Source organism: Portunus trituberculatus, chromosome 29, assembly GCF_017591435.1.
Source record: "Portunus trituberculatus isolate SZX2019 chromosome 29, ASM1759143v1, whole genome shotgun sequence".
NCBI classification, from domain to species: Eukaryota; Metazoa; Arthropoda; class Malacostraca; order Decapoda; family Portunidae; genus Portunus; species Portunus trituberculatus.
Genome location: NC_059283.1, coordinates 7,476,012 through 7,496,265, shown reverse-complemented (window position 1 = coordinate 7,496,265; position 20,254 = coordinate 7,476,012). Strand labels below are relative to the sequence as shown.

Here is a 20,254-nt window from a genome sequence, read left to right as displayed (position 1 = left end):
CAGTCTTCACTATTTTAATCGCCCACATAAGTTTCTGAAGCTGTATAAAATCACGAAATAATAAACAGAATGGATATGGAAACGTGTCATAGCATTGAAGGGTTTAAACTCTACATGATGGACCTGCTTCTTAATCTCTATATGATAAACTGCTCTCCATAAGTCTTTCTCAGTAGTTTTGTGGGAAGAATTAATGCATTGAGATAGAAATGAGGGAAATGCTGTCATGTTTTCACTGTAATCGTCTATGTTTCTGTAACAGCCTCTTTCCTTCAATTGTATTGTAAAGATTTTTGCATTTAGATAAGAATTTGAAGAATATCATCATGTGTTCAATGTGTTTCAGCAAAGTTCCTACCATAAGCAATGCATATAGCAAGTCTTCTATAAATCTTAGTGCATTGAGTGGTAAAAGCAAAGATCTGATAGGAATAAGAAAAATACTGAATTGTGTCTTCCATGCCAGTGTTTTATCGTAAGTTTTCAGATAGTCACTGTATGATGAGCCTCGATCTTTCCTCCTCTAAGTGATTGCACGTGAACTGTTGTTGCGCTCGAGACACTGGCGGGGGAAAAGTTTTAATGGTATGCATAAGGAAAGCTGCTCCTGTTATGCCTTCACTGTATGAGACTTTGTGTTATTCTACACCGCCGCAAGTCGTAGTTAACTGTATGTAAAGGGTTAACGGGTGACTGTATTCATGGATAGAGTGAAGGTCTGAATGCATTCGTAAGCAATTGCACGAGTTTTATTGCAGTTGCACACGTGATTTGATTGTATGTAAAGCGTTATTGTACTGAAAGCAGCGGTGAGGATCAGTGTCTGCCTATACGAGTCAGGAAAAGAGCCCGAGTTTCGTCTTCAATGTGTGAGTTTTATTGTTATTTTATACCGAAGTCTAGGCGAAGGATGCGTGGCGGTGTTCAGCTCTGAGTCAGTTGGATCTCAGTGCAATCCTTTTAAGCTCATCCCGGGAAGCAGGTCGAGGTTTTCCCCTTGGCTGCAACACGCCTCCGCGACACCCTTAAAGTTTAGGGTCGAGAGGAAAGAGACTCAGGAGGAGCGTGTCTGTGGAAGCCGCGGTGTTAACAAGAAGACAGCCACCCACGCTTGCCTGAGATATCAGCCGTCACCTGTCCCATGCTACAAGGCGCACCCAATTGAGAAGCACCTGTTTTGTACCTGTTTTTAGAGGAAATGGGCCAGTGGGAGATTTAATAGTTTTTCTTTTTTAGTGTAATTTACTTTGAGAGTGTAGGTCGTGTTATACTGTGACGAGTGATAGAAAAAGTGACATCCTCCCCTCTCTCTACCCCTCCACCCTCCACACCAGCCTCTGCACCACCATCGCCCCAATACTCACTCCATAATAGAAATCTGGCGACTTTCCCATTCATTCCAAAATAGCAGTGACTGTTCAATGACTTCGTACACAGACAGGCAGACTAGGAACGCTGCGCCACTCACTAAAAAACAACAGTACCTTTGTCCCTGAAGTAATTACGAAATTGATGAGCCTGCCATTAACTCCCACACAGGAGACTAATGGCCCTCCCATTACTTTGTTATTACCTCAAGGATAGAAAAGAACAACTCCACCATTAACCATTAGCACAGAGAACAAAGGCTCCCCCGGTGTCAACTCGTATATTTTTTTGAGTCTCAGACCTCGAAGACTTTAAAATGGAGGGATGCAGAGGAAAGGAGAAGGAGGGAAGGTTAAGAGAGAGGGGGCCTGGGGAGAAGTGGAGGAAAGAATCAGAAGGTAGGAAGGAAAGGTTGAAAGGAGATGAAGGAAGGCTTAGGAAGGGTTGAGGGGGTTTAGAAAGGTAGAAGGGGTGAAGGGAGGACTTACAATAGGAAAGGAAAGGGTTTTGAAGGGGTTAGTCAGAAGGGTCGAGGAGAGAAGTGGAGAGAGGGTGTAGCATTTATAAGGAAGGTTTAGAATGGAGAAAAGAAGGTTCAGGGAGTAATGAAGGCAGGGAGAGAAGGTTTAGGATAGAGGAAGGAAGGTTCAGAAACGAATGAAGGCAGGTAGGGAAGGTTTAGGGTGATGGAAGGTTCAGGGAGGAATGAGGGTAGGAGGGAATGTTTATGGTTGTGGAGGGGAGTTTCAGGAAGGAGTGAAGGCAGGGAGAGACGGTTTAGTGGAGGTCTCCCTGCTCTAGTTAGTCGATGCGTGTAGTCCAGCAGATAAGAGTGTGACGGATGAACCCCAAGAGGAGGTAAATGTTGACGCTCTGCCAGGACCTGAGCCTCCCCTCTCTTCCCCTCCCCTCCCCGCCTGTCCATGCCGCTGCTCCTTTGGCTCCAGCGAGGCGGACGCGTCATGTTTCTAAAAATAATACTTTAGACGAATCCTTCACCAGATATCACGCGAGAGGTTTTGACCAGCACACGAAATATTCCTAAAGTTTTGTCGTGACTGTAATGTCTCCCAGTGACTCACGTTCTTTCCTTCGCCGCCCCTCAAGGCCACTGGAGGCGTGCTGCTTAGGACTATATTTCAAACAGTTCTGTGCCACATCTACATTACTTTCAAAAGGCTCTAGTTGAAGCTACACAAGTTTTCACTGGGTTTCTTTTTTTTTTTTTTTTTTTTACTGTTCTGGTGACAAATTAACAAGGTTTCTATATTAACAGGAGGAACACTCCAGATAACCCGCCTTATCGTTTTTATGGGCTTTGAAAATCGTCAGGTGGAAGATTAAAGCATTTTAGGATACAGGCTTTTGTTTTATGGCGTCATCAGTTAGCATGTATTGCCGGTGAGGGTCCCAGCAATGACGTCACAGCTCATTGCGGGGCCATGGGGATGCCTGTGAGCGACGGCTGGCACGAGGAGGCAGGGCGGTGCTGGAACACTTCCAGCACCGCCATTCCAGTAGAAGGAAATTCCAGGACTTGAGTGAGTCTTTGCCCTTCATTTTCTCTCTCAAGTTACGGTACGGAGTATTTTTAGGGTAAAGTTCGCAATTGAAGGCATCGATATCTAGGTGTCATGCGCACAGAGGCAGGCAGGGAGGAAGGCAGGGAGGTGTGACAGGAATACTTACAATGAATGCTTGAGTCTCCTGGGTACGCGTGGGGAGTGAAGGTTGGGGGTACGTGATTTTTTTTTTCCTCCCTCCTCCCTAGGTCTGTAATCTCCCGGTGTGGCTCGCGGGGATTAGTGGGCGCAGTGTTTGTAGTGGGGCGGATTGGCTGTGACGGAACAACAAATACACGGCCTATGTATGGCTGATGAGAAATTATCGATTTTTGTCCCCACCTCTTCGCCTCTCCGCCTCGACCACTTGTTAATACCCGAGGGAGGAATGGCAGCGCTATATGTCGCTGCGTGAGGCTACAATTATAAACTTTGCAGCATGAAGTCTTATGTTTACGAGTGCGGTAAATCCTGACCGCTAACTCAGGCACGAAAAAACCTCCACTTATTGATTGCAGGAATACGTGAGACGAGGCACTTCTGCGGGTGTAGGCGGGAGAACCAAGCCGCTCCTTCAGATTACGAGGAGAGGGGGGAGGGAGGAATCAATGTCCCTCTAAGACACCTTCCCGTGGTGGCGAAAACAGTCCTTCATGCCCGGGCACAAAAAGGCCGATTTTGTGTGTTGTGGCGCCACTTGACGCGGCATTTGGACACAGACATTTTTTAATAGCACAAAAGTTGACGGGGCGGAGCGGGAGTCGTCATTAGGGTGTCCGTCGATAACCGGACGAGAGTGCGACACTGATCCCGCTGTCGTTATGGGACTGTGGGATCATTCAAGGCCAGTGAGCCGATGCATCAAGTTCACCAGTCATTATCTGTTCACTCTCACGCAGAATGGGCCGGAATATTGAACTGCGAGCGTTCCCTCCACCAATACATCCTCTTACACCCACACTGGGACCGTCCACAAGCACACACAGGCACACACACCAACTCACCAGCAGAACACTCACTCTCTTCTTTGTCCCGCCAGCCACCGGGACCTCAAGCCTGAGAACCTGCTGCTGGATGAGAAGAACAGCATCAGGATTGCGGACTTCGGCATGGCGTCCCTTCAGCCAGAAGGTTCGATGCTGGAGACCTCCTGCGGCTCCCCCCACTACGCCTGTCCGGAGGTGATAAGGGTGAGTGCTACGCGGACGGCTACACTGATAAGAGTTTTTTTTCCCTTTCCTTTTTCCTCTCTCTCTCTCTTCCAAAGCACTAATAGGCGTGTGAACTAGGCATTCTTGAGGATAAAAAGATGATAGGCGCCTGATCATATCTGATAAAGACTTTTATTCTTAAACGCTGATAAAAACTCTTTTTATATATATATTCTTAAGCACTAACAGGCGTGTGAACTAAACTTTCTTGAAGGTAAAAAGACGATAGGCACATGATTAAGGTTCTGACGATGACGTTCATTCTTAAACACAAATAGCCTCGTGATAAGGTAATAGATTTTCTTTATCCAAGGTAAAGAGATAAAAGGCGTGTGATCAGGGCGGTTTCTCCTCATGATGTTGAGTGTTAAGGCTGATAAGAACTTTTTTTTTTAACTCGCTGGGAAAGCATTTGATGTTTAATGAAGGTATGATGAATTAATCTGACACAAATAATTATAATACACACAGAGATTAATATTTCTTCTTAAAAACAGACACTAATTAGCTTTTGTCTGTCTGTACAACACTGGTACACTATATATTTTTCTTACACCAAGGCCTGTTCACCTCCCTCTCCCCCTTTTATATAATTCAATCAACATCATTGTAGGACCTCCCTGACTAGTCGATCCCCCAACTCCCCATCCACCTCTCTCTCCTTTGTCAGCTGTATTAAGACTCAGCACACGTCTTCGGCCCGCCCATCCCATTCGCCAGCCTTTACAGTTAATTCGCCCTCAGAAAGCCTTGCCGTACTGACCAAGTGTTGTGCCGCAGGGAGAAAAATATGATGGGCGGCGGGCGGACGTGTGGTCGTGCGGGGTAATCCTGTACGCCCTCCTGGTGGGTGCCCTGCCCTTTGACGACGACAACCTCCGCCAACTCCTGGAGAAGGTGAAGCGAGGCGTGTTCCATATCCCCCACTTCGTGCCCCCCGACTGCCAGGACCTGCTAAGGGGCATGATTGAGGTCAACCCGGAGAAGAGGTTCACGGTAAGACTCCCACAGATAGATAGTCAGTTTGATAGATAGGTAGATGATAGATAGATAAATAGATAGACAGATAAATAGATAGATGGACAGATAAATAGATAAATAGGTAGATGGATAGATAGGTAGATAGACATAAATACCCAGTTAGATAAATAGATAGGGAGATAGATAGGTAGATACATAGGTAGATAGATAGTTAGATAGATAGACAGATAGATAGCCAGTTAGACATAGATAGATAGATAGGTAGGTAGATAAATAGATAGATAGTTTATTGACCACAGCTATCATTTCCTCATATACATATTTGCAAACACACACACACACACACACACACACACACACACACACACACACACACACACACACACACACACACACACACACACACACACACACACACACACACACACACACACACACACACACACACACACACACACACACACACACACACACATGATGGGCAATAATTCTTCTCCCAGACGCAAAATTCTAGGCTGAAAACACTTCACTGGGACTAAGAAATTGGAAAACACTAGAATGGATATAAGGCAAGAGATACGAGAACAATTAAATACGAGGAGAGGGGAGCAGTGAGGCCAGGAATGTGCTGTGGACTATCTCCCCTCACTTTCCTCCCCTCTTTCTCCTCTTCCTTGGGACCCTTTTTGAAATTGCTGATGTAATGCATAACAAACATACCTACATACCCATTTCTGCTCCCATGCCACGCTGCCCCTATCAACAAATACCTTTTCCTTATATTTTTAACACCTAACCTAACTTGAAGATGGAATTAAATATCTAACATATCCACTGTCTATAAATGAATGGCTTGTTTTCTTATAGTCAACACCCAAGGCAGTTTAGGATGCAAAGTTACAGGAGGTGGAATGAAAAATACATAATCGTTTTGAAGGTTTCCAGTAACGTTCTTTTATAGATGAACAGACAATGGTTCCCTCACTTCTCCCTCTCCCTCACCCTCTCTTGCACTCCCATCATCCTTACTGGTCAGCACAGAGGGAGGAAGCCCCTGCCGTCGCTCCCCATGGCTTACAGCGCCCTTGGGAGAATGGGAGCTTGGAGTGATGTTTATTTTATGGTATTCTTTGTCACATAAGTAGATGGGATGTCTCAATTCTTCTGGTGTGTGTGTGTGAGTGAGTCATTCCCTTCCTCCCTCCTCATGCACTTACTGTCATGTCCCTAGAGTGTCATTGAATCACTAATAAAGGCAGGACATTTTTTTTCTTTAGCCACAACCTGACATACAAAATGCAGCTTCTCAGATATCAAAGTATCATTAATGGAGGCAAGATATTTTGTTCTAAAGCTACAAGTCATGACAGATTTTTTTCTTTTTTACGCTATAGCCTATAGTGCCTGTAGGTACACTTGAAGAGTAAGTATAGGAAGCGCTGTTCAGCTTCCACCCATTAGTGGCGCAGGTAATTTTATTCATAGTGGTATCCATATTAGGGCCCATATCACCTAGAACGTGAGTATCATGGTGACATGTAGGTAACTTTAAACCACTTGACAAATGGTATAGTTTCAAGGCGGTACATGGTGGGGATTGGAATTTCCGCGTGGGCGTCTGACAATCCGACGCTCACCACATTATCCACTACGCCACCGCCTCCCTTCATAGATATCAGAAACTAATGACAATGATTTCAGGACAGGCTTTCTATACCTCCAGTCACTACATTACCGTGTGTTGGCAGCTGGAGGAGATCAACAAGCATGCGTGGGTCATCGCGGGCGGCAAGGGTGAGCTGGAGCTGAACGGCCCATGATGGAGGTAGTGCAGACCCACATCATCCCCACCAAGGACAGCATTGACCCGGACGTCATCAGGAATATGGCCTCCCTTGGCTGCTTCAAGGACAAGGACAAGGTGATGCTGGATCTCCTCGACCCCTGGTAAGTGACTCGTCTTGCAGGCCGATTCTTCACATGATGGTTTACTGTAGTGTTCCTCTGTGTTTTGTGTGATTATTCAGTTTCTGTTTACTTGCTTGTGGTTTTTCAGTGCCTGACACATTGTCTCCCTTTTTTGTATCATTGAATTTCAAAGCTACTCTTGTGGACTTGGAATAAAAACCCAGTGTAATTCCTATCAATCTTGCTTTCTATACAATCTGTATAAATATACGTAGGGATTGATACATCAGATTCTCTCTTTCTAGTAGAAAATTTCAAAGCTACCCTTGTGGTCATCATTATACAAGGTCACATAATTCTTATCCTGAGTGCCCCTGAGTGATCTGCTTGTCCCCCTCACAGCCACAACACGGAGAAGGTCATCTACTTCCTCCTGCTGGACCGGAAGCGTCGGAAACCTGCGTGTGAGGACGAAAACGAGATCATCCACCGGTACCGCTCTGAGTCCGCCGACCCGCCCAGGAAACGAGTCGACACCTGCTCCGTCAACGGCACCATGTCCCACTTTGAGCGTCTGGCTGAGGGATCCCCCATCACCCCTCGGCGAAACCTCTCTCACCAGTATGTCAACATCTGTCCATACCTTTCCTTCCTACCTGTAATCTAACTTTTAGGTGAAGGTTATTTATCTTTCTATATATCTATCTATCTATCTGTATGTCTGTCTACTTATATCCTTTCGTAGGGAGAGGATGTAATGAAAATTTTTATATCTAATTTTTTCTTTTTTTTATATTTTAAACCTCCATTCCTCATATTTCCTTCTTTCAAAATAGTTGCATAGTTTTGAATAACTAACATCAGAATCCAAGAAATGAAGTACTGCCATTATAAAAAGAGAACAAAATTAATGGTCAACTTTATGGATTGTACAGGTGTTAATAGTTTAGCCACCTTGCGTCTTGCCCAGGCAATCCTAACATGACCTTCTCCCTCAGGTCATCACACACCCTTCCCTGCAGTCGCCGCCGATCTGCCAACAACAACAACAGCGGCTCTCATTCCCCGCTTCACTCCAACAATGTGACGCCCACTGCCTCGCCCCTCTCCTCGCCACGCACCTCCCGCCACCACCACCATCACTCCCAGCAACACCACCACAGCAGCACCACCAGCACCAGCACCAGCGCAGTCAGCACCGTCACCAGCACCACCGCCGGGAATGAAAAGTCAGGCACAATCACCTCAGGAGATGACAGTAACCCCCCTTCAGCCCCGGGCTCCCCCTACTCTGCCCCATACTGGAAGTCTCGCCTCAACACTATCAAAAACTCCTTCCTGGGCTCCCCGCGCTTCCACAGGAGGAAACTTCAAGGTAAAGCCCAGTCATGCATTCCCCATTACTGTAAAAAAAAGTTAGATAGAGCAACATTAACGCAGCATCTTAATACCCTTCTTATACATACATGCATTTTGTAACTCTTGGCCAGTACGTCTTTCACATAATGAAAAGTGTGTGCATCTGTGTGTGTGTGTGTGTGTGTGTGTGTGTGTGTGTGTGTGTGTGTGTGTGTGTGTGGGACAGAGCAACACTAACGCAGCACCACAGTCCCGACAGATGAGGTGCACCTCACGCCGGAGTCCTCGCCGGAGCTCACTAAGAAGTCGTGGTTTGGCTCCCTCATGAGCACGGAGCGGGACGAGACCTACACCATTCTGGTCAAGGACAAGGCTCTGGCCACCGTCAAGGCCGACCTCATCCACGCTTTCCTCTCCGTACGTCCTCCCTTCTCACTTGTATTTTCTGGCACATCAAGCTCTCATCATCATCTTGTGTTAATTCCTCATTTTCAGTCTCCTTTATTTTGCACTGTACCAGTATCATAACCTCTCTTCCTCATATCTTGTTATATTTTCATTTTTGCCTCCCCTCCCCATGCACTGATATTACCTGCCTTCATCCTTCCCTCCCTTCCAATATTCTTCCAATCTGCAGACGACCTTGCTTTCCTCACTGTGCAGTTCATATTAATACATCACACTTCTCATTCCTGTCATCCCTGCACCATTCTGTCTCCAATTTCTTGAGTTATTAAAGGTATAATTGAGTCCATGTCTGGTTATCTCTCTCAATTGTTTCGCTCAGCCTCACTTTTTCTATGCACTTAATCTTTAAGTAGTAATATTAATTGTTTCCAAGTTTTCTAAGTTTTAATGCAAGATTTCCAGTGACTGTCTCTTAGTTTGAAATTCAAAGAGTGCATTATATAGGTTTCTTTTGTGGCTGCTGATGCAGCACAACAGCATACTAAACAAACATGTAAGGCAATGTACCTCTATCTTTTCTCTTATTCTTCTGCATCATTACCAGGCTGACATCCCCCCTTAATGGGGGGATAGCCGAGACAAGACGTCTTGCCTTGTCTCATTGTAGCAATAAAAATACAGAGGAAGGGATCCCCAGTCTCCTTGCTCTGTCCCTTTGTCGCCTTTTACGACACGCAGGGAATACGGTGGCAGTTTTCTTCCTACCCAGCCACGGAGAGAGCGGCCAGGCCGTGTCCCCCTCACCACAGTTACCTGCGGTTTAGTTGAATGGATCCAATATAGTTAGTGTGTTCAATCAAATTTCTATGCCTATTTCTGCACATGGTGAGCTGCATTGTGCTTAGGTCATGTTTCTTTGTTATCAGTTCACGTGTGGGCAAGTGTGTCGCTTTAATACCTTACATGTTTGTGCCTCTGTGGTGGTAACAGTGCGGTGTCGTGTGTGTATGCAGGTGGCAGAGCTGAGCCATAGTGTCACGTCACCCATGAGCTTCCGGGTGGAGTATAAAAGGGGCAGTGCAGGGCCAGCGGTGTTCCAGAGACACGTGAGGTTCCAGGTGGACATCACACCGGTGTATTCCCCAAATGATCCCAATCCACTCTACGCTATTAACTTCATCCTGCTCTCTGGTATGATGGGTAATAAAACACAGCAAGTATTTCGTAGTTTCTGCTTCACAGCTTGAGCTTATCTGTACCAAGGTGAGACAGCACATCACCACTCAACCCAGACCGTCCCTGGCAAGGCCACACCATCAGTTATAGCTACGGATGATGCAAAAATCCATAACAACCTCCTTTGGCCACCAAAAAAAGGTTAAGTGTACAGTACTAAAGGACGATACATAAGTAATGTTAATGCAAGAAAGTTGTAATATGATATATATACATTACAAGTTTCTTGATGAGAAAAAAAAAATCATGTAGATTGGTTAAATTGCAAAGCTTACTTTTTATGTTTCAATAACATTTTTGACTAAAGATTTGCTTTAATTGGTTTATTGAACTATAGTAAGCATTAATGTGCATCATGTTATGTATTACGTTATATATGCAAAATGCATCCATAGTTGAGCGAATGTAATATTTAAAATTTTTGTTTTTCTTACCAGGTTTGGTTTGAGTGTCAATAATGTGCAATCTATACAGTATCAGTTGTGTCTCTTGTTGAAAGTAATGTAGTATTGTAGTTCACACACTGAGCCACCAAACACAACTGCTGTAGCCTAGACCAAAGCACCATTCACCCCCTTCCCCATGCTGTGAGAACCTCTGTGTCACCCAAGGAAGACTCTACTCCTTCCTCAGACTAGGCATCCTGTGGGCCCTGGCTCCCCATCTGGTACCCTGGTTGTCTGGATGCAGTTTTAGACTAGCATAGCCAATAGATAACAACACTGCATCAATTAGCACTATATATCGTTATTAGCATCAGCATCCTTGTTGTAATACTGTAAGACACATTCATCAGGCATTGGTGTAACTCTTCTCTGATCTATGGCAGCTATGCATTTTAAGCTTAGTCATCATTAGCAACTTACTCCTCCTCTAAATGTATACCATGGGAGGAAAATAAATGCCACACAGAACTTGCCACACCATGCCAAGTCTAGGATTTTGATACCACTTTGATACCACTAGCAAATGTCTTGTTCACACCATGCATTATTTAGTTTCTACTGAAGGAAGTAAAATGACACTCAGAATTGATCACTTACCATGGCAAGAAATATTTATTACTAGCACCTGTTTTTCACACCATGCAGATATTTAGACCTCAGTTTTTAATATCAAGTACCTGTGTGAATGTAAGTCTACCCTCTGTCTATGACCTCATCTCCACTTAGTACTGGTACGTGAAGCCTTGGTTCTCTGGAAGATTTGAAATGTGATTATCCTCAACACTTTTTCTTCATCTTGTATCCTACCTACACATGTTTCTCTCTCTGCTGTGAGTGGTGGTTGTGTTCCTTCCATCAGGTCAACAAATTGTCAGTCTGTGCAGAATGAGTCGTAATGTTTGAAATCTGTTATACTCCTAAAGTCTTTATTAGCAGTTGTGGACATATTTGTACTCAGCTGTGTCCTACAGTACTAACATTATTTATTTCTGACTTTTGTTGTCATGATACTTATTTTTATCTTTTATGTATTTAAGGATTATTATTTTACATAATCAACCATAATAATTTTTGAATTCCAACAGAATAGGTAAAGAGCTTCAGAAGAGTATTTGAAAGTAGATATTTGCTGTATGGAATTAAACTGTTTATCACTTTTACAAGTGAATAACTTTTGAGCAATAATGAATTTTACATAAAAAGAATATGCATGACTTTAATTAGTATTTCCTCTGCTTTACTAATTTTTTCCATAGAGTTTTTTGCGCAAACATTTAGTTGCTGTAGCTGGTGCATGGTGACCCTTGGTGGTGGTGCTCCCCTAACCCTCACCCACTACCAGGTAACATCCGGCGGTTTCGACGCATCTGTGAACACATCCAGGCACAGGTGTGCAGCCGGCGGCCTCCCGCTTCACCCAGAGTCGGCCGGAAATTCACAACAGAGCTGTCCGAATCTTCTTCCTGTGGCTCAGACACCTCTGAGCGCCTCTCTCCATTCCCCCAGGGCAAACAGGTGAGCCAGCCGCTCACCTCCACCCTGACCCCCACGTGATGGTGCGTCTTTGTTACTGCCACTGTACACACCACTGGTGAACACTCATCTCAACACTGAATGCCACTGTGTACTGATTAACAGGTTGAACATCTTTGAAGAATGCTCACAGATATCAAAATATGCATGCTTTTATTAAAATGACTTTATATCTATTTGCTTAAGTAGCTGGCATGTGCTGAAAATTTAACTGTTTTCAATATTTCCTTAAAGTTTTCTTGTTAGTGTAATAGCAGTGTGAACTTTTTCACTCTCCATTATTTCCATGGCAGCACCTGATTTTGTGTAGTGCACATTGCCTTTCTTTTCTCACACACTAACATCAACATAGTACTACTGCACTGCACACTGCATGCACCACACACAAGGCTGCAGATCACACTCAACACTGGAAGCCTCGTCACCAGAGTCTTGTGTTGCAGGCGGAGAGTGACATAGAGAGTGATGCGTCCCAGTCTGACGGCAAGAACCTGAGTGGGCGCGGGGGCTCCGAGTCACCGCAGCCCAGCGTGACCAACGGGCGTAGCACCTCGGACCCGGAGACACAGCAGCTGGGCTCGTCTGACTTGGCCACGTAGTCCAGGGCAGTGCGGGCCCACCCTGGCCACGGTGCCAGCTCCAGCGCCCTACTGCCCCCCCCCCTTCCTGCCAGGCGGCCCCTGTGATCAGGCCACGTGTTCCGTCGAGAAGAACATTTGCTCATCAGGACAGAATATCATTTAGGGATGCATAATGCCATGGCAAACGGCTAAAGTTTGGTTGCCAACGTGATTCGATAAACTTGTCCATATACTAATGTATGGTAAGCCAATTAACTTTGAAGTTATTTGTTATTACCCCTAAGGACGAATGAAATAGGTAGTGCTTGCTGGTATGATCAGTGTTGTGTTTTGTCTGGGAAAGGTTTCTTCTGGAAAATGCAAGAGGTACTCTTAGCTTAAAGTTTCTTGTTGATAGGCTTCCTAACATCTAAATACTGGTGGAGTAAGGAACCGTGACTTCTTGCTTGGGACTATATTATCACACTCGTTTTATACCACATTTAGGAAAGCATTTTATAGGCATAGTGAAAAGGATGAAACCTACTCTTTCTCTCATTTCTTATGCAAGATAAAAACAACAGGCCAACAACTGACAGCACTTCAGCAAGTGACAGTGAAACTTCATCACCAGCCTAAATCATCCTTAGAATGCCGGCCGGACTGTGTGAGTCTGTGTGCCGAACTGCAAGCATCAAACCTATTGTCCTCAGGCAGAATGTGCAGGGCAGCAGACACAGACATGCAAACTAGTCAGGAACTTGAACTTGCAAGTCTCAGCAATACTGTAATGTTAAACACCACTTCAGCAAAGATCTTGGAAGGAAATAGAAAGAAGGAAATGTGATTGAAAATTTTAGTAACACTAATTGAAAAATATAACAGATTTTCTTGTTGATATGGTTTAATGACAACTGTTGTCTTCTCTTGTGTTGTGACTCACTTGAATCACTTGTCTATCTTTTCCACACTCCTGCCTCACACCTTCCACCAAACGGGGCCAACCGAGGTGTGGCATGTCTCGTCTATACGGCACCTAACCTCGTTTGTCGCCTCACACTTTTCGTTGTAACTTGTCACTGGGGATGTTACTGAGTTCATATTGTGTTTACTCTCTAATCTCAGTTTGAAAGTGCTTGTTAACCATTGCGTGTCAAATATCATGGGATGGGAGAGAAGAAATTGGTAGGCTGTTATAATTAGCTGTTTCTGAAGTGCAAATTTAGCATCTGTGAAGATTTTAATTTGCCAAAAAAATAAGATTATATAATCATAATTTAACTGTAATATATTTAAGGTATTATCACAAAATACAGTAAACAGCAAAACAATTATTAAGAAGCCATCAAATTTATAAGGAATTTATATTTTATCAGGGGCTATTTTTAAAAAAAGATTACGTAATATTATGATCCAGTAAGCTTGAGCCACAAACTCACTGTGTGTGGTGGCTGGTCAGAATCGATGAAAGAGTACAAAGTATATTTATAGAAAAATTAGAAGTGATCACATCAAGCTTTGAACATTAGTAGTTGTGTCAGTACCAAAGAAAGAAATGCACATGATAGGTGAGTGTTTCATGTTCTTTTATCGGATGACTAAAGGATGCAATGCTGCTGAAAGGGAAGCTGGGAGGAACTGTGCTGAGAGCCGAGCCAGGAGATGAGTAACAATGAGGCAAGCTGTCGGTGTCGGGAGTGGTGCTGGTCGGGGGGCGAGCCACCAGACTCTGGAGGTGAGATGTCCTGGGCAGTTGCCGGCCGCCACTTACTGATATAAACACACACACATTCATTCCTTCATCATGCACCTCATTGACTATTGTTTACATTTGCAAGTCAGGTTCGATGTAACTTGTATTTTCTGCAGCTTTTAAGCCGAATCCAATCCCGTTTTGACTAAATCCGATTGTAACCTGAGTTGTTTATCCTGTGGAAACTAGGACATTATTAGGCATGGTGTAAAGGGGAGTTTATCATAGCTTCAACTTTATTAGAAACGACATATTATATTCACTGAATTCATTATTCTTGGTAGTGCAGCCCCATTTTATACAGCCTGTTTTGTACAAGTTTTTCTTCTAGCTACAGACTCCTCTTCTCAGCTGCCTTCATACCAAAGGAGCTGTGTAGAATACATCCTGGGTGTTGGGAAATGGACTGTCAGCCAGCCAGGTCTTGCGTCACTCGCTCCAGCTGTCCCTCGGGCCAGCCGGACCGCGACTCTGACTCAAGTGTCCAGCTGACTCGAGTTATGTATATTTTCCCCTGATGACACCCACCGTTTACAAAGTTTGGCGAGTCTCACGAGCCAGCAAGGAGGCTCTCCGTGTGTCCCTCACCCGCCTGCCACGGGCCGGAGGGTACAGGGGTGCCGGGCCGCCTCGACACCTTCCAGCCGGGGCACCGGTGTCTGGTGGCGAGGACAGCAATGAATTAAGGTCTCTTGGGTTCTCATTCATATTCCATTATCATTACCTAAGTTATACTCTCATCACCCTAACAGTCTGCTTTCTTGGGAGTTCACTTGCTGTGACCGCTGGTCCCGCCACCTGTGCCTCTTGTCCTCCCTGGGGCGGGTGAGGGGAAGGGCGTGAGGGTCGTCAGGTTATAGCGTCCAGTTAGGCCTATGCTCTCAAGGTTTTGTCCCACGGTGAGTGTAAGTTTTGTAAATATTACTTTGTAAGAAACATGCTTGTTAAGTCTGTATTATACTCATATAAAGACCAGTATCTAGGACATGTCAGTTTTGTATTTTTCCTTCCTGAGGGAGAGAAGAAATGATGCTTCACTGCTTGACTGTCTCGGTCAAAATTGATGGGAGATTCTGAGGTACAGAAAAATGCTTACTTTGAGAATATTGGTTTGATTATGTTGAAGTGAAAAAAAAAAATGTTGTATGGAATAGTGAACTGATTTTGATAATAATAATAATAATAATAATAATAATAATAATGGTAGTAGTAATAATAATACAAATAATAACACACACACATACACATAATAATAAATAATAATAATAATAACTAACAATAACAATAATAATAACTAACAATAACTAATAATAATTGTAATGTTAATTACTATTATTATTATTATTATTATTATTATTATTATTATTATTATTATTTATATATATTATTATTATTATTATTATTATTATTATTATTATTATTATTATTATTATTATTATTATTATTATTATTATTATTATTATTATTATTATTATTATTATTATCATCATTATTATTATTATTATTATTATTATTATTATTATTATTATTATTATTATTATTATTATTATTATTATTATTATTATTATTATTATTATTATTATTATTGTTATTATTATTATTATTATTATCGTTAGTATTATCATTAAAATGATAATAACAGTAAATACACCTGTCTGTTTCCACCTGTCATCCTCAGCCGTAATGTTGTCCAGTCTTCGCGGTGTACGGATCAATAGGAGGGAAGGATTATTAATAACTCCCTCCTCCCCTCCCGTGGGGCCACCTTCTGGCCAGGCCTGGGCCGCCCCTCTCTCCTCCCTCCCCTCCCTCGGGACAGCCTTTTGGCCAGGCCTGGGCCGCCCCTTCCTCCTCCCTCCCCTCCCTCGGGACAGCCTTTTGGCCAGGCCTGGGCCGCCCTCCTCCCTCCCTCCCTCGGGGCAGCCTTTTGGCCAGGCCTGGGCCGCTCCTCCCTCCTCCCTCCCCTCCCTCGGGATAACTTTTTGGCCAAGCCTGGGCCGCCCCTTCCTCCTCCCTCCCCTTCCTAGGGGCAGCCTTTTGGCCAGGCTTGGGCCGCCCCTTCCTCCTCCCTCCTCTCCCACGTGGCAGCCTTTTGGTCTGGCTTGGGCCGCCCCTCCCTCCCCCCTCCCGCGGGACAGCCTTTTGGACTGGCCTAGGCTGTCCCTCCCTCCCTACCCTCCCGTGGGATAGCCTCCTGGCCTGGCCTAGGCTGTCCCTCCCTCCCCTCTCCCAAGGCAGCTTTCCCTCCCCCTCCCCTCCACATTCAAATGACTGCCTTGGTTCCTCATTTCCTAAATCACATGAATTGAAGATATAACTTGGTGAAGTTTTGGCTGAATGTGGTTGATGGTTGATGGTGAAAAGACCGTCTATGTGCGTGAGTAAGTGAATGAGTGAGTGAGTGGGTGTAAGGGTATGAATTGTATATAATTATTTGGATGACATCATCATCGCCAGTAAATCTGTTGAATCTCATCTTCAGACTTTGCGTTCAGTTTTACAGCGACTACATGAAGCCGGCCTTCGAGTAAAACTGTCAAAATGCGAGTTTTTGAAGTCCAAAATCACCTTTTTAGGGCACGTTGTCGATAGTGAGGGAATCCACACAATGGACGATAAAGTGTCTGCAGTCAAAAAATTTCCACAACCAAGAACCATCGAGAATGTGAGATCATTCTTAGGTTTAGCAGGTTACTACAGACCTTTTATTAAGGATTTTGCTAAACTTGCATCACCACTCAACCAGTTACTCAAGAAGGACGTTTCATTTCATTGGAGTGCTGCACAGGAGCGTAGTTTCCAGGATTTAAAAACAGCTCTCACACGGGCTCCCGTTCTAGCATTCCCTGACTTCTCATTACCTTTTGAACTCTACACAGACTCATCCTCTCAGTGCTGACTCAGAGGACACATAGGGGTAAAAATCGTGTGATTGCTTATGCGAGTAGGGTTCTTAACTCTGCGGAAGCGAACTACTCAGTCACGCATCAGGAAGCTTTAGCTGTCATCTGGGCTCTTACCCATTTCCGAGATCTAATACTTGGGTACCCAATCACAGTTTTCACAGATCACGTCGCCGTCACAAATCTTTTCAAGGGACGTAATCTTAGTGGCAGGCTTGCACGCTGGTATCTTACATTGCAAGAATACTCTCCTCAGTTCAAGTACCTTCCAGGCCGTGCGAATGTCGTAGCTGACGCTCTATCACGGAATATTCCAGTGAGTGCAGTCTCTCAAGCATCCCCAGTACATAATTTTTCTCTCCAGGAACTCGGCGTGGAACAGCGAAAGCATGAGACATGGGGGAAAGTAATTTATGCTCTGGAATCTGGTGATCTTTCCACTTTGCCCTCCTTACATGTACCCTTCTCACAATTCTTTTATCACCATCTAATGTCTTATGTAGGCGAGGCCCAAAAGAAGATGGAGGCAAAGATCTTTTGGTTATTCCAGAAGTTTTTGTTCCAGTCATTCTACAACTTATGCACGATCACCCTACAGCTGGACATCCAGGTCGTGACAAAACCCTGGCTGCCGTCCGTCGTGCATATTATTGGCCTCGTATGAGAGTAGACGTTGTCGATCATGTTTCGCGTTGCGTTAGCTGCGCTAAGCATAAGGGCGTTACGTCTGGTCCTGCGCCTATGCTAGGATACCCACCACCTGCACAACCATGGGATGTAGTTGCAATGGACCTTCTGCAGCTTCCTAAGAGTCGCCAAGGCTCCCAGTACCTCTTGGTTTGCGTAGATCATTTCTCTCGTTTTGTAGTTTTGTCCCCGGTAAAAGCTAAGACAGCACCTGCGATTGCACATGCGCTAGTTACGCACTTGTTCTGTCCTTACACCACTCCACGTGTTCTCCTTAGCGATAATGGCACGGAGTTCAGAAATGCCTTGCTATCGGAGATCTGCGCTAAGTATAACATCAAACAGACGTTTACCGTAGCTTACCATCCAAGTTCAAATGGCCTGGTAGAGAGGGCGAATCGTAAAATCCTTGAAGCCCTCCGTCATGTTGTCACTAGCTTACATGACAACTGGGAAGACTGGATTCCTCAGGTTGCGGCTTGCATTAATGGTTCGGTATGTGAATCAACTGCGAAAACCCCGCACTACATTCTCTATGGAGTAGATAAGAGATTGCCATACGACTTGTTGGCGGGTCCTCTAAGCCTGTCTATAACATAGATGACTACTCTTCCCAGCATCTGCGAGTTTTCACAGACATACATAAAAGGTTAGGGAGAAATTGCTTGCTTCTAGGAATGAGATGATGCAGCAACAACACAAGCGTGCAACTCCTATCACCTTTAGAGTAGGAGATATGGTGATGGTTCAAGCGCCCCGAGGGAATCCAAATTGTCCCCTAAGTTCATGGGTCCGCGCTTAATTGTCAGCGAGGGTAATGGTAACAAGTTTGCAGTTTTGACCCAGCTCTCAATACTGTAGAAATGGTTCACAGTGACAGGCTCAAGATAACTAAGGCTTCTGATCCAGCTTTGGATAGTTGCACTTGTATACCGAGTAATAATCCTCCAAACACTGCCATCCCACCTACTAGTCATCCTACTTACCCTTATAATCTCAGGTCACGAACCTAACGCAACGCTTTCTTGCAGCAATGGCGTTTTTCCTGGTTCTCTGGGGAACATTAGGGACTGCATTGGCTATTCCAACACATCTCAAGCCAGGGGCACTCGTTGCGCCCTTGGGAACAGTGACCCTGGTGGAAGATGCGTTGTTCGTCCGCTATTCTTACTCCACTCTTCACTCAGTGCCGGGAGTCCTGAGGGGCGTTGCTTCAAGCTTAGCGGAGATGGTTCGGCGAGTGGAGGTTGAACTCGCCGAACAGACAGACACACCATCTTATCCTCATTCCACTTCTATTCTCAACCTCCTAAAGATTCGCTTAACTTTTCTCTCTAACAAACTTGCTACCGCTACGTACGACTTTTCTAAACACCCAATGCATGCTCGGAACAAGCGAGGATTGATCAATGCCTTCGGTAAAATTTCCCAAACTCTCTTTGGTACAGCGATGGATGAGGATGTACAGGATTTACGTGAACGCTACAATCATCTTGTCAACATTGCAACTACTAATAGACGAGTCATTAATATGCACAGTAAACACATTGCTAGTCTGGAATCACATTTGAAAGATCTCCTTGGCCATACCAATCACCTTCGTAGTGTACTTAACGATGCAATAGTTCGCATAGCTGAATTGACGGACTTTGTTCTCGTAGATCAGTCACTGGAAGTTCTAGAATCCGCTCTAGATGCCATGCTTTCCTATAATTCTGTCCTCATCCAAAACCTTGTTAATGCCAGCCGGGGTATAGTAACTGCTGCTCTTTTCCCTGTCGCTGATCTAATCAAGACGCTTGACATTGGACAGACTATTTTCAAATTACAACCTTTGTTTAACCGTGATATTGTGGAACATTATTATCCCATCTTAGAAACGGTTCTCACGCTTGAAGCTGTCGTCATCTATGTTCCTTTCAAATCAATGGACACCTTTCATGCTTATGAAATCATTCCTTTTCCATTCTCTATTAACACCTCTGTCCTAATCCTAGACTTACCTCCTACTCTGGTTTTGATTGCAAAGGATTTTTCCGTGTATACCACTACCTCAAGGGACTCGCTGAGTAGCTGCATGTCATCGTATTTACACCGATATCACTGCGATGCTACCCTTTTTTATTTTTCGCCCCATTGTAGGGAATATGTGCGAGGTCATCCTTACTCGTGTTCACGCAGAGGATGCTCTCTTAACTTGTCCCTATAGACATATAGTTCCACAGGCCATTTTTCAACATCCGTTCCATGGTTATCATTACTTCTTCTTCCCAACTCCCATCCCTCTCGCAGTTGTTTGTCCGAATGGTACAATGTATGAGAGGGTTGTTGGTCATCAT

The 20,254-nt window shown here is 44.4% G+C and overlaps 1 protein-coding gene across 1 annotated transcript in view; it reads left to right on the top strand.

Annotated features, from left to right (window-relative positions):
• LOC123510626 (serine/threonine-protein kinase BRSK2-like) overlaps nucleotides 1-15,310 on the top strand; it is a 168,040-nt gene extending 152,730 nt beyond the window's left edge. The window contains 10 exon segments of the mRNA XM_045265911.1: nucleotides 3,970-4,120; nucleotides 4,922-5,137; nucleotides 6,871-6,931; nucleotides 6,934-7,069; nucleotides 7,433-7,651; nucleotides 8,029-8,405; nucleotides 8,640-8,806; nucleotides 9,811-9,988; nucleotides 11,822-11,994; nucleotides 12,456-15,310. Coding sequence (XP_045121846.1) covers nucleotides 3,970-4,120; nucleotides 4,922-5,137; nucleotides 6,871-6,931; nucleotides 6,934-7,069; nucleotides 7,433-7,651; nucleotides 8,029-8,405; nucleotides 8,640-8,806; nucleotides 9,811-9,988; nucleotides 11,822-11,994; nucleotides 12,456-12,611 — 1,834 coding nt within the window. The 3' untranslated portion in view covers nucleotides 12,612-15,310.
• Nucleotides 15,311-20,254: the final 4,944 nt, after the last annotated feature.